Source organism: Saimiri boliviensis, chromosome 14 (genome assembly GCF_048565385.1).
Source record: "Saimiri boliviensis isolate mSaiBol1 chromosome 14, mSaiBol1.pri, whole genome shotgun sequence".
NCBI classification, from domain to species: domain Eukaryota; kingdom Metazoa; phylum Chordata; class Mammalia; order Primates; family Cebidae; genus Saimiri; species Saimiri boliviensis.
Genome location: NC_133462.1, coordinates 75,927,002 through 75,939,951, shown reverse-complemented (window position 1 = coordinate 75,939,951; position 12,950 = coordinate 75,927,002). Strand labels below are relative to the sequence as shown.

General features: G+C 36.2%; 1 protein-coding gene across 1 annotated transcript in view; it reads right to left on the bottom strand.

Annotated features, from left to right (window-relative positions):
- The window catches only part of DNAH14 (dynein axonemal heavy chain 14), a 376,422-nt gene that overhangs the window by 18,844 nt on the left and 344,628 nt on the right, over positions 1-12,950 (bottom strand). The window contains exons 76-79 of the mRNA XM_074385260.1: positions 9,849-9,951; positions 8,023-8,250; positions 3,712-3,909; positions 1,096-1,295 (exon numbers count right to left, since the gene is read on the bottom strand). Of these exons, the coding sequence (XP_074241361.1) occupies positions 1,096-1,295; positions 3,712-3,909; positions 8,023-8,250; positions 9,849-9,951 (729 nt within the window). The remainder of the gene's footprint in view (positions 1-1,095; positions 1,296-3,711; positions 3,910-8,022; positions 8,251-9,848; positions 9,952-12,950) is intronic.

The following is a 12,950-nucleotide window of genomic DNA, read 5'->3' as shown; positions in this document are numbered from 1 at the left end:
ATTAAAGCTGCCACGAAGTATTTAGTCCTACAGTGCTGCTTCTGAACCAGTTTACAGGTTGCCTGAGGTCACATGGCTCCTTACTTTGTCAACACACTGTTCTGACTTTAAAGTTGGTTTTCGCCATAGAATTCATCCCAGGTGGCTTCAAATAATTCCAAAGGTGTCAAAAGTCAAGCTTACCTTCAGAGGGCAAAGATTTGCTACCACTAAGGAAATTACATTGACTATGATAGATTTTTGAATCAAACCCCACAGACAAGATAAGCAAAGGCAGCAAGATTGGGTTAATTATAGCCTCCCAAAGTGACCAAAGGGACATTAATAAACATATCTAGTATGTTTATTAAAAGCATTTCCTTATAATATGTTGGTATCTTAAATATTTATAATGTTTAAGAGAATTGGGCCTTTTAATACCATGTATTAGATTGGGGTCAGTCTTGTGACCCCAATTAAAAGATATAATTGAGAAACTTATTTATTATTTTAAGTTGAAATCTCATTAAATTGATATAAAATGTTAGAAAATCAGAGAATTTAAGATTCACCATATTTTAATTATTAGTTTTATAAAAGTTATTCAAAGATTTGAGAAGTTCTGGCAGGCAGGCAAATTGAAGTACATTAACTTTATAATGAATATTAATATATTTGAAAATGTTTGATTAAGTTTATAAATGGGATCAAATATTATTCAAATATCTTTTAAAAGTAATTGTTAAAATTTGTTAGACATACAAACTGAAAACTTAGAACTTAAATACACAAGGAACTCATTGGAGTAGAATTTAGTTTCTTTGCATGTAGACTATACTTTTACATATATCCTTTCAAACCAATTTTTTTTTTTCATTTTGAGATAGGATCTCAATCTCCCAAGTTATTGGGACTACAGGTGCTTACCACCACACTTGGCTAATTTTTGTATTACTTGTAGAGACGGGGTTTCACCATGTTGCTCAGGTTGGTCTTGAACTCCTTGGCCTCGTGATCTACCCCCCTTGGCCTCCCAAAATGCTGGGATTACAGGCGTGAGCCACCACATCCAGCCTGATAATTTTTGATGGACAGTTTTTCCTAGTGAGTTCTTACCTGATCATGAGGTTGGCAGTGGTCGTTTTTGGTTGCAAGGCAATGAGATTTTCAATAAACTTCTGGCCCTGGGTCTCACTGCAGCTCCTGATGGCCTCTGGGTGTACTCCTAAGACCTCAGGAGGGTCATCCTCAGGTAAAGACTGGATAATGTGTATGCAGTCCTTTAGGCTTGCAGATCCTGGCACTGGCTGACATATCTGAAAATTTAACCATTTTGTTAGTTTTTTTCTTCAATTCCGTTACTTCTGAACACTTTGTTAGTTTTGGCCAGAGTAAGAGACCTACTTTCATTAATGCTTGAAGACAGTATTTTCCCATGAAATTTCATACTGAAGGCTTTTTTATTTGCATGTGGTATATTTTAGACACTGTCAGTAGCAACATCTTGGGACTACTGTATTGTAATGTACATATGATATGCATGTATGACTTTCTTGTTGGGAAAAGAGAGAAAGAAAAAAAAACACTAAAAAGGTGAGGGTGATTCTGATCACCTGTTACCTCAGTGAAATATACCCATAGATAATGAATGCAGTAAGACTTGAACAAATCATTTTATTTTAGTAAAACCTATAGAAGGAATGTGAGAAATCTTAAGAATAATTGACCACTGAACAAGAAGAGAAATGCATTGTTCATGTGGTCAGGAAAATGGGAGATGGTAGCTTTCTTGATACCATTAAGGAAAATGTCAAAGAATTAATGAAGATCGGAGGGAAAAATCAAGTAACAGTCACTGGCAAACAAACAAACAAACTACCTGCAGGAGAAGCTAAGATTATGACAAAGAACAGGAAGAGCTGGTAAGCTGAAACTGTCATAAATTCCCAGTGTTTTAAAGCAACTAAGCAATTGAAATATAAATTTCAGAATACATTGCTGTAATCTAATTCTGCCAATGCAATTGTATGCCATATGTTACAGTATACCTTATTCTCTTAGTGTCTGTATAAAACCATGCATATTGTATTCTTTGGGCAATTTAAAGAACCCTACACTTTTTTTTTTTTTTTTTTGAGATGGAGTCTCGCTCTGTCTCCCAGGCTGGAATGCAGTGGTGCGATCTTAGCTGACTTTAACCTCTGCTTCCCAGGTTCAAGTGATTCTTAAGCCTCAGCCTCCTGAGTAACTGGGACTACAGCTATGTGCCACCATGTCTGGTTAATTTTTGTATTTTTAGTAGAGCTGGGATCTCACCATGTTGGCCATGCTGGTCTTGAACTCTTGACCTCAAGTGATCTACCGACCTCAGCCTTCTAAAGTGCTAGGATTGCAAATGTGAGCCACTGCAGTTGGCCAAAGAACCCTAAACTTAACTAAAATGTTACTTTAAACAGTTTGTTGTTGTTGTTGTTTTTTTTTTTGAGACAGGGTCTCGCTCTGTTGCCCAGTATGGAATGCAGTGGTGTCACCTTGGCTCACTGCAACCTCCATCTCCCGGGTTCAAGTGATTCTCCATCCTTAGCCTCTGGAGTAGCTGGGACTACAGGCATGCACCATCACGCCTAGCTAATTTTTGTATTTTTAGTAGAGATGAGGGTTTTGCTATGTTGGCCAGGCTGGTCTTGAACTCCTGATCTCAGGTGATGTGCCTGTGTTGGCTTCCCACAGTACTGGGATTACAGGCATGAGCCACTGCATCTGGCCTTAAGATAGTTTTCTTTTCCTTTCTTTTAGATGGAAATCTTAAAAAAAAAAAAAAAAAAAAAAAAAAAAAAAAAAAAAAAAAAAAGGAAAGAAAAGAAAACTTCATAGCTTTTTCTGCCTTGACAAATAGTGCATAAAGGATATAATTTAATGTCTTCTTATTGACTCAAGGTCATCAACATAGACGACTGCTATCCATTCTATAGAAGCCTTACAAATGTATCTCCCTAAAATATCATTTGTACTATTCTGTTGATCTATCCATATTCTCAAGACCCCAGACAGACAACCTGGATATGACCTCTCTTTCTCTTGATTATACCAGGCGCACTCCCAGCTCACAATGATCACCCATAGCTGTCGTCTTCCTTTTCATCTTCCATTCACCTCTGTTTCCCAAATTCCCACCTATCAAAGTTTATATCAAGTCCTACCCTCCACAGTGTAAGGTTAGAGGTCTGTACGATCCTTTCCTCTGCTAGCAGCCACTCAACAGGGACACACAGTGGCTGGCATCTAACCTGGAGTTTTCTGCTCCACAAACATGAAGTTAGACAGAGGATGGCAACTGAGGGGGAGGAGAGGGGATAAAGAAAAAGAGAAGATGTGGGATTTCTGATAATAGCATCTAGAACCATGGTTGTTTGTTTTGAACATTAAATGAGAAACATATATCAAGTGATTGGCATGGAATCATTGATTTATATATGTTAGCTTCCTTGTGCTTCATATCTTACATGCTGGATTCTCAAAGGACATGGACTATTTTTAAATAATTCTTTTTGTTTACTGCCCTACATAATGTTGTATTTAATAGTCATGGGTAAATTACTTTTATAATACTGAAAGCTAATAAAAGCCTTTAAAAATGAATACCAAAATTTATTTAAAGACATATTTTAAATAATGCAACACTGTTTACTTTAAAATTATCAAGAAATGCAAGAAGATAAATTCTTTTCCTACCCCATCACTGGAGAAACTGAAGTCATCTTTCAGCACTTCAGGATTACAAAATTTGTAGAGCAGGGTCTTCAAGCATTGCTTGTCCCAGTTATCAGTCACACGGCCACCGTAAATCACTTCTCCGATCAGGTAGCGCAGTGCTTGCCACGAAATACTGGGCTGTCCTCTCAGGGAATTTTCCAACACCTTAATGGCAATCTTTAGAAAACCCATGAGTCTTTATTATTTCAATATGTGTTTTCAGCTTACTCAGTTTGGCTTTTTAACTCTCAAACAGCTACATATATATTTTCCCTTAAAAAAATATATAGAAATAGGCCAGACTCAGTGGCTGGTGGCTGTAATCCCAGCACTTTGGGAGGCCGAGGCAGGCAGACCATTTGAGGTCAGGAGTTCAAGACAGCCTGACTCCTGTCTCTACTAAAAATACAAAAATTAGCTGGGCATGGTGATACTCTCCCAAGTAGCTGTAATCTCACCTACTTGGGAGGCTGAGGCAAGAGAATCACTTGAACCCAGGACGTGGGGGTTGCAGTGAGCTGAGATGGTGCCACTGCACTCCAGCCTGGGTGACAGAGTGAGACTCTGTCTCAAAAAAAAAAAAAAAAATTACACAATGCACACACACACACACACAAATAAAAATAATGCGACATACACATTTTTTTTGAGACAGTGTCTCACTCTGTGGCCCAGGTTGGAGTGCAGTGGCACGATCTCAGCTCACTGCAGCCTCGAGCTCTTCAGCTAAAGCGATCCTCCCACCTCAGCCTTTTTCCCTCAGCCTCCCTGTCTGGCTAAGTTTTCTATTTTTTTGTAGAGATGGGCTTTCGCCATGTTGCCCAGGCTGGTCTTAAACTTCTGGGCTCAAGTGATTTGCCTGCCTTGGCCTCCCAAAGTGCTGAGATTACAGGCATTAGGCACTGTGCCCACCCTGGGACATACACTTTAATCCACTAGTTCTTTTTTGTTATTGTTGAACAGGCATTGAGGTATTTAATTGCTGTTATTTGTTTGAATAGGCAAAGCAGGCATGTGTCCTGAATTCAAAAAGCACAAAAAGATAAACAAGAGAAAGCAAGTTTTCTCCCACTCCCGACGAGCCATGAGATCCTCTCCTTTGAGACCACCATTGACAGCAATTCTTGGGTATCTTTACAGAGACATTCTATTTGCACTTTGGTTGACTTCTTCTCTTCTCTCTCCTTCCTTCGCTTCCCCACTCTCTTCTTTCTATCCTCCCTGTGCTCTTCAACTATTTCTCATCTCCACCTCCCTCTTTCTCTCTCCCTGTCTTTCCGCTTTCCTGTCTTTATTCCCACAAATGCCAGTTTAGCATATACATGGTGCTGCAATTGGACAATACATATTGGCTATCATTGTTTGGCTGTAACAATTCCTATTTCCACTAACAGTGTGAAGGAATTTTTCATCACTGTTCTCATCCCTGCCACTAACAGGAAATGTTGGTTTATTTAATTTTTGCCAGTCTTATGGGCAGTACCTTGCTGTTAGTTTAATTTGTATTTCACCTAGTACTGGGTATTTTGAGCATCTTTTCTTACGTCCATTGGTCATTTAAATACAGTCTTCTGTATACCGCCTATTTTTCCTTTGGCTTGTTTGTCTTTTTCTTGTTAATAGATAAGAAGTCTTTGTATATCACAGATATTAACTCTGTCAGTCATTTGCATTATCTTAAATCTGTTATTTTTCTGTTTATTTTGCCACCATTTGTTATATAAAAGGTTTTTGTAATCAGATATATCTATCTTTTCTTCAATGGTTCTGGGTTTTCAATTCAGAATATTGGTTCCCAACTCCAAGATTGTACATGTAATCTCCTAGATTTTGGTTATTTGTATTGTTATAGATATAAATTTTAGTCCCTTCTGGAATTTGTTTTTATATAGGATATAAGATAAAAGAACCAGTCATTTTCTTCCAGCTGAATGCCTAGTCGTGCCAGTGCCATTTACTTTTTAAAAATCCCCTTTTCCTGAGTTGAAATATTACCTGTGTCAAATATTAAAATTTCATAAAAACTTGGATCTTGGATCTGTTTCTACACTCTCAACGATGTCCCACTGATTTATTGTCTACTTATCTGTCAAACAACATGGTGGATTTTTACTATGTTTTCTTATCTGGTGAAGGAAGACCCCTTTAGGATTTTTTTTTGGTACATTTCTAGCTTATTCTTCAGCATCTGTTCTTCTATATGAATTTTATTAATTCCAAAACTTCTCTAATAGGGTTTTAGTTGGAACTGCATTATATTTGATTATTAATTTTGGAAGAATTGGTAGTTATGATATGGGAAGGCTACCCATAAAGAACATGGATGCATTTATTCAGGGGAGGCAGGATTAAAAAAATGAACTGTGGAATCAGATTTCCACTTATTACCAAAGTAACTTGGGCAGGTTTCTTAGGTGTAGTGTGCCTCTATGTTCCTATCCGTAAATGAGGATAATTAGTGTCCTTACCCTGTAATGTTGTTGTGGGAATTAAACAATTTAGATAAAGCAATCAGAACATTTTAAGCTCTCAACAAATGTTATGCCTCTTTTTTCTCCCTAATTTATACTAGTCTTTATTTAGGACGCATACATTTCTTATTAAATTTGTTACTGAGTATTTAAATTTTTTCAATCACTACTGTGAAAGTATGGTTTTGCCTACTTCCATTCCTGAGTGTTTATTACCAGGGAGATGTTATTGATCTCTACATTTTTATCCAGCTACTTTACCAAATTCCCTAATTAGTAGATTTTGTTTTACTAGTATCTTAGGTTTTCTAGACGTACAATTATATAATCAACAATAAGATAGTTTTCTCTTTTTACAATGTTAATATGAGTTATTGTAATTTTCTTAACTCATTGTATTTACTAGAACTTCTAAGACACTGTTGAATCACAGTGGTGATAATGGGCATCCTTATCCGATTCTTGATTTTATTTGAAACAATTTCAGTGTTTGACTATGTAGAATAATACTCGTCGTTTTTTGATAGTTTTCTTCTTTCTTCATATTTAAGTGGTTTTTAATTTTATTACTTTAAGTTTTAAGTTTATTACTTTACTAGAAGTTTGCTTTAAGTTTATTACTTTACTAGAAATGGCTCCAAAATTAATAACAAATGACTCCTCTATATCCCTTGAGATGATCATATAAATTAGGATTATAAATTTCCAGTTATTGGGTCATCCTTGCATGACTAGATTAAACCCATCTTGGTTACAGTGTATTATTCTTTTGATTCATTGCTGAAATTGATTTATATTTTATGTAGAATTTTTACATCTTGAGTCTTACGTGAAATTAATCTACAGTTCTTATGTATATTATTAATATCTTTATCAGGTATTCATATTAAAATTATGTTGGTTTTATAACATAAACTGGGGAGAGTGCCATCTTTTCCTAAGGTCTAGAATACTCTCTATATAATATTAATACTATCTGTTTGTTAACATTCAGAGTGAATTAAGGTGTAAAACCATCTCATTCTGGTGTCATTTGCAATGTCTTTTGTGGCAATTGGCCTAACCAAAATTTCTATTTCTCTTTGAGTCAATTTTGATAATTCATATTTTCTAAGAAACCATTGGCTTCATCTAGATTTTCAAATTTTATTTGTCTTATTAAAATCCAACACCTTATAGCTGTAAGCTTTAAAAATATATAAAAAGAATTTTAAAAATTCAATTTAAAAATTTATTTTTCCTTTTACTGTTTCCTGTATATTTCATTACTATTAGCTTTTGCATTATTACTCTAGAAGAAATCCTTTATTAGCTTTTATTTTCTTTTGTCTTCTAATTTCTCAAGATGAATATTTACTTCCTGTATTTCTTTTTTTTTTTTGAGACGGAGTTTCGCCCTTGTTACCCAGGCTGGAGTGCAATGGCGCGATCTCGGCTCACCGCAACCTCTGCCTCCTGGGTTCAGGCAATTCTCCTGCCTCAGCCTCCTGAATAGCTGGGATTACAGGCACGTGCCACCATGCCCAGCTAATGTTTTGTATTTTTAGTAGAGATGGGGTTTCACTATGTTGACTGGGATGGTCTCGATCTCTTGACCTCGTGATCCACCCACCTCGGCCTCCCAAAGTGCTGGGATTACAGGCTTGAGCCACCGCGCCTGGCCCAAAGTCCATGTTTCTAAACGTTAGCCCTGATTGCCTAGTTACAGAGTTCATTTTTTTGCCCCTATGTAAAACACTTATTAGCATTTGTGTAGGCACCTAGTAGCCTCTCAATTTGTATCTTATTATTATTTAAGTTTGGAAGAGACTACACTTACCCCAAAGTCTGAAAAAGTAAATTTATAGGCAATATTCCAGCCCAATATTCCATAATTTTTTCTTTCGTTGATCACAGCGTTGAAAAAACATAGGCTAAATAAAAGTTTTTTCCACCATTGTCCACAGTCAGGATTTTCAAATATCTCTTCCGTTACCTCTCCACTCCCAGTACATCCAAATGTCTGAAGTAAATTACTTTTCAATCCCTGGGGAGATTCCACGGCAATCTTGAAAACAGATGTGAGTAAAATGGCATGTGAGGACAGATGCAGGCATGGTCTCCAGGGCACTCTTCTTTCTACACTACTAAAAGAACTGGGCAAAAATGTAGCTATTTTCAAGACTCACTGGCAAATCCAAAATCTCGTGTTATTCTTTTTCCACGTAAAAAACATCTCTAAAAGGATTATCCCAGATTTTCTATTGTTCCAATTCATATTTTGAAATGGGAAGTACAATGCTGTGACTAAAAGCACTCTTATTTGCTCTGAGCATAGGGCTTGGGATTTTAGGAACCAGAACAATAGAAATGATTCGAAACTGAGGGTGAGGTGGGGAAAGAATCAGTTGGAGGGCGTTCTTGAGAGTGTGGCTGTTAAGTCTGAAACCATGAAGGGTATGAAATGTTACCCTCCTTGCACAATTTAAATATATAAACACACACACACACACATACAAACATATGTTGTGCAGATATATATATATATATATATACACATACATATAATATTAATGTATGTATATATGGTCTGTGTGTATGTGTGTGTGTGTGTGTGTGTGTGTGTGTGTGTGTGTGTATGAACACGAGACTTCTGGATCAGGGATCAGATTCCAAATGTCCCGTGTGTGCATAGTGGAATTTGTAACTTAAGAGGGGGATTCAAATTATGAAACTTGGAGCTTACAGAATGACTGGCATAGCAGCCTTTCCTCTTCTCAGAGATAGAGAAAGAGAGACAGATTTTGCTTTGGAATGTACACAAATCCTCTCTGGGAAAGAGGAGGTCTCTATGTTTTTAAAACCCCTGGAGTGTAAGCAAATGGCTCTTAGTTTCATCACCCATAGAAGGTAAGTGGCTCCAGGAGATAGAAGACAAGCTTGTCTGAGTCTGTCACCCTTAGCATGTGAGCAAATGGCAAGAGAGCCTCCGGGCAGAGCTGGTAAGCAGTATGGCAGGAAGTTCTTGGGCTGGAATGGGGCTCTATCTGCAAAGTACCTCATCCACCCAATTTTCTCCATGCCCACCCCACTTCTGTGAAAGCTGGCAGTAAGCACATGCTTGGGAGTCTGGGTACACCCCTTATGTCTATGCCATCAGTCAGTTTTTTTCTGCTATTAAGACTATGCCTTTTGGTTAGCTGGACCCTGATCTAACAGAATTGACTCTCTTACTATTTATTCAACTTCAATGGTGGATATGAGAAGTCCCAGATAATCTTTAATGAGGAGTTTTTAGTAAATAGTTTTAGCCTGCTTTCTGTCAGACCCTTTCTAGAGAATTAATGAACTGTGAAACATTTAAGGAGGGCAGAAATAAGAAATGCTAGAGAAGTGAAGGGGAGGAAAAGGACACAAATTGTAAATTTTGGTTTATAATCATTGGAGATCTAGCATCCTTGTTTGAGAAAATAACATATAAATTGTGAATTCCTTGACAATAGGAATCTACCTTAGTGTTCTTCCTGATCTCCAGTATAGTGCTAAGCACAAAGCAGAAATTTAGCATTTCAGAATTTACGAGAATTAGCTCTCTCTTTTAAATTCAGAGTTACATTCAAACAGGAATCCTTAGTCAATATTAAATCTGTTATACTTTGTTCTTACCTTTAAACCCTTTTGAAGAATAGGAATTGGAAAGGAACTGTACGATTTTGAGCTTAACCATAGCCGAAACTCAGGGTCTACTGTTATGTCTGGACTATTAAAACTGCAAAATAAAATAAAAAACTTATAAATATTTTAATGTGAAAAATGTAAAGCAACATGTTCTTAGAATTACAGCATTTCAATGTTTGAAGCGGCCTTATGAATCATTTTAATACCAAAGATCTTACTATAATACCATCAGAGCTTCCATACTGCACAAGAATTTGTATAAGACCCATCAGTTACCATTTTTAAAAAGTAGCTTTCTTTCCTATAAGTACAAAAAGTGATCATATAATCATTGCAAAAAATCTGGAAAAAATTACAAATTAAAAACAAAATGAAGAGTTCCACTGATAAAATTTGGGACAATTGAATATCAAAATAAGTGATGACAGTAACAAATTATAATTTTTGAATAAAATGGAAATCAATGATATTATACTGATACAAATAAATAAATAAATAGAAGAGAAAGACAAGCTCTTCCTTTATAGAAGAACATCATTAAATAAATTTAGAAGAAGTTGTGGAGCTGGAAAGCTACCATTTGGTAAATAATATAGTAGTAATTCAGTCAAAAATTATCAATGAACTTAAAAAACTAGTGGGTGAAAGTTTAACGTATGTATATGGTCTGAAAGTTCCTATAAGTGGCAGATACCACTTTAACCAAGTGACCAGAGTTAATATCAACAGTAATGAGACAGATTGCTATCACAAGTCTCTTGATATGATGTACCAAGAATGATATAACATTACTTCTATGATACTACTGCAATACTGCATAGCCTTAATCTAACCATAAGAAAATATTAGATAAATCCCAACTGACAGACACTTTACAAAATACAGTCAGCCCTCTGTATCCATAGGTTCCACATCCATGGATTCAGTCAGCATTGCATTGAAAATATTCAAGAAAAAAAAATGTCAGAAAATGTTAAGGTGTTGCTGACCTGTACTATTTAGTTAGGCCTACAATGTTTGCATCTGTACTGAAACAGTATAGACTTTTTTTTTCTTGTCATTATTTCCTATATAATACAGTATAACTATTTACACAGCATTTACTATGTATTAGGTATTATAAGTAATCTAGACATGATTTAAATTATACAGGAGAATGCTTGTAGGTTGTAGGCAAATACTATACCATTTGATATAACAGACTTGAATGTGCAAGAATTTTAGTATCCACAGGGGGTCCTGGAACCAATCCCTTGTGGATAGTCAGGAACCACTGTAACCAGCTTGTACTTTTCAAAAACATCGATATCATGAAAGGCAAAGTCAGACTGAGGAACTATTATAGATTAAAGGAGATTTAGGGTATGGTGGCATGCATCAATAGTTCCAGCTACCTGGGTGGCTAGGGTGAGGGGATCACTTGAGCCCAGGAGTTCAAGTCCAGCTTGGGCAACGTAGCGAGACCTCACCTCTAAATAAACAGACAAACAAATTTAAAAAATACTTATTAGGAGATTTAAAAGACATGAAAACTTAATACAATGAGAAATTTTTAATTGGAACTTTGACAAAAACTTTTATTTTATTTTGCGATAAAAGATATTATTGGGACAATAGGCTAAACACGAGTAAATAATCAACACTGCACACTGAACTATTTAGGGGTCAAGTGGCAACATGTCTGCTATTTACTTCCAAATGATTCAGAAAAACATTACATATATATATATGAGAGAAATGAAAGGATAAATATTAAGAATTTGGAAATAGAGATGAAAGGTAAAAGGGAGTTGTGTACTGTTCTTGCAACTTTTCAGCAAGGGTGAAATTATTTTTTAAAAATTTGCAAGACAAACCAATTTATTACAAGGAAAAAACACACAACACAAATGAAACAGAAAACAAGTATGGCCTCTAATGCCGCTAAATGAGTTTAGGTATACTTCTTTTTTCCTCTTTTTCTTTTCTCTTTCTCTCTCTCTCATTTTAAAAATAATTATGCTGCATACATTGTTTGTAGCTTTTTTTCTCCTAGCAATATGTTGTGAACATATTTCTTTAACTCTTAAATTTAAGAAATATTTTTTCTTCACATTTTCCTCTTCTGTGGGTTATCTTAAATATCTAAAGGCTTGATTTAATAAAGAAGTATGAATCAATTTCTATTTTATTTTTTTGAGATTGCACTCTGTCGCCCAGGCTGGAGTGCAGTGGCGTGATCTTGGCTCACTGCAACTTCTGCCTCCTGAGCCCAAGCAATCCTCCTGCCTCAGCCTCCCAAGTAGCTGGGACTACAGGTGCCCACCACCACACCCGGCTAATTTTTGTATTTTTAGTAAAGACAGGGTTTCACCATGTTGGCCAGGCTGGTCTCAAACTCTTGACCTCGGCTGATTCACCTGCCGCGGCCTCCCAAAGTGCTGGGATTACAGGCGTGATCCACAGCGCTCAACCCAGAAGTATGAATTTATTTTAATCATATTCTGATTATGTTTAATATTTAAATGTATCATTAATTACTCTTGTTAAAACTGAAATTCTGTTCTGAGGAACGTTTCACTAACTTCTTACTTGTTTTTTTTTATTGGCACGGTGCTATCCGCCATACTATTGTCTGGCAATAGTATGGTGAGCCTCTATTGATACCACATGACATCAATCAACTTTCAAATACTTCCACTGCAAACAAGAAGGCTGAACCTATAGACATTTCTGCATGAGCGACTAAGTGCTTTGGGAGGTACAGCCTAAAAAAGTGGTTTGAGCCAGAGAAAGTCAGAACAGATACAAAGCAAAGGCCATAAAACAAATCATCTCTGAAAGTATAGGCATGAGGCGTTATGCTCTGCTGTTTAGAAGCACACAGAATATTAAAAACTCGTATCCATCAGTACATACAACTTGTGTGTATGCTTGTACAAGCTATTGAGAGTAACAGTTTGAGGAAAGTGATAAATAAGACAGCGAACAAAAACTAAAGAGGCCTTAAAAAATAAAAACTGAAGTATTCTTAGTGTAGCTTTCAAGTTCCTGGAGCAAAGAAAACCTATATAAGATAGTTTAAGTTTCATCTGAGTGGCTCAACACATT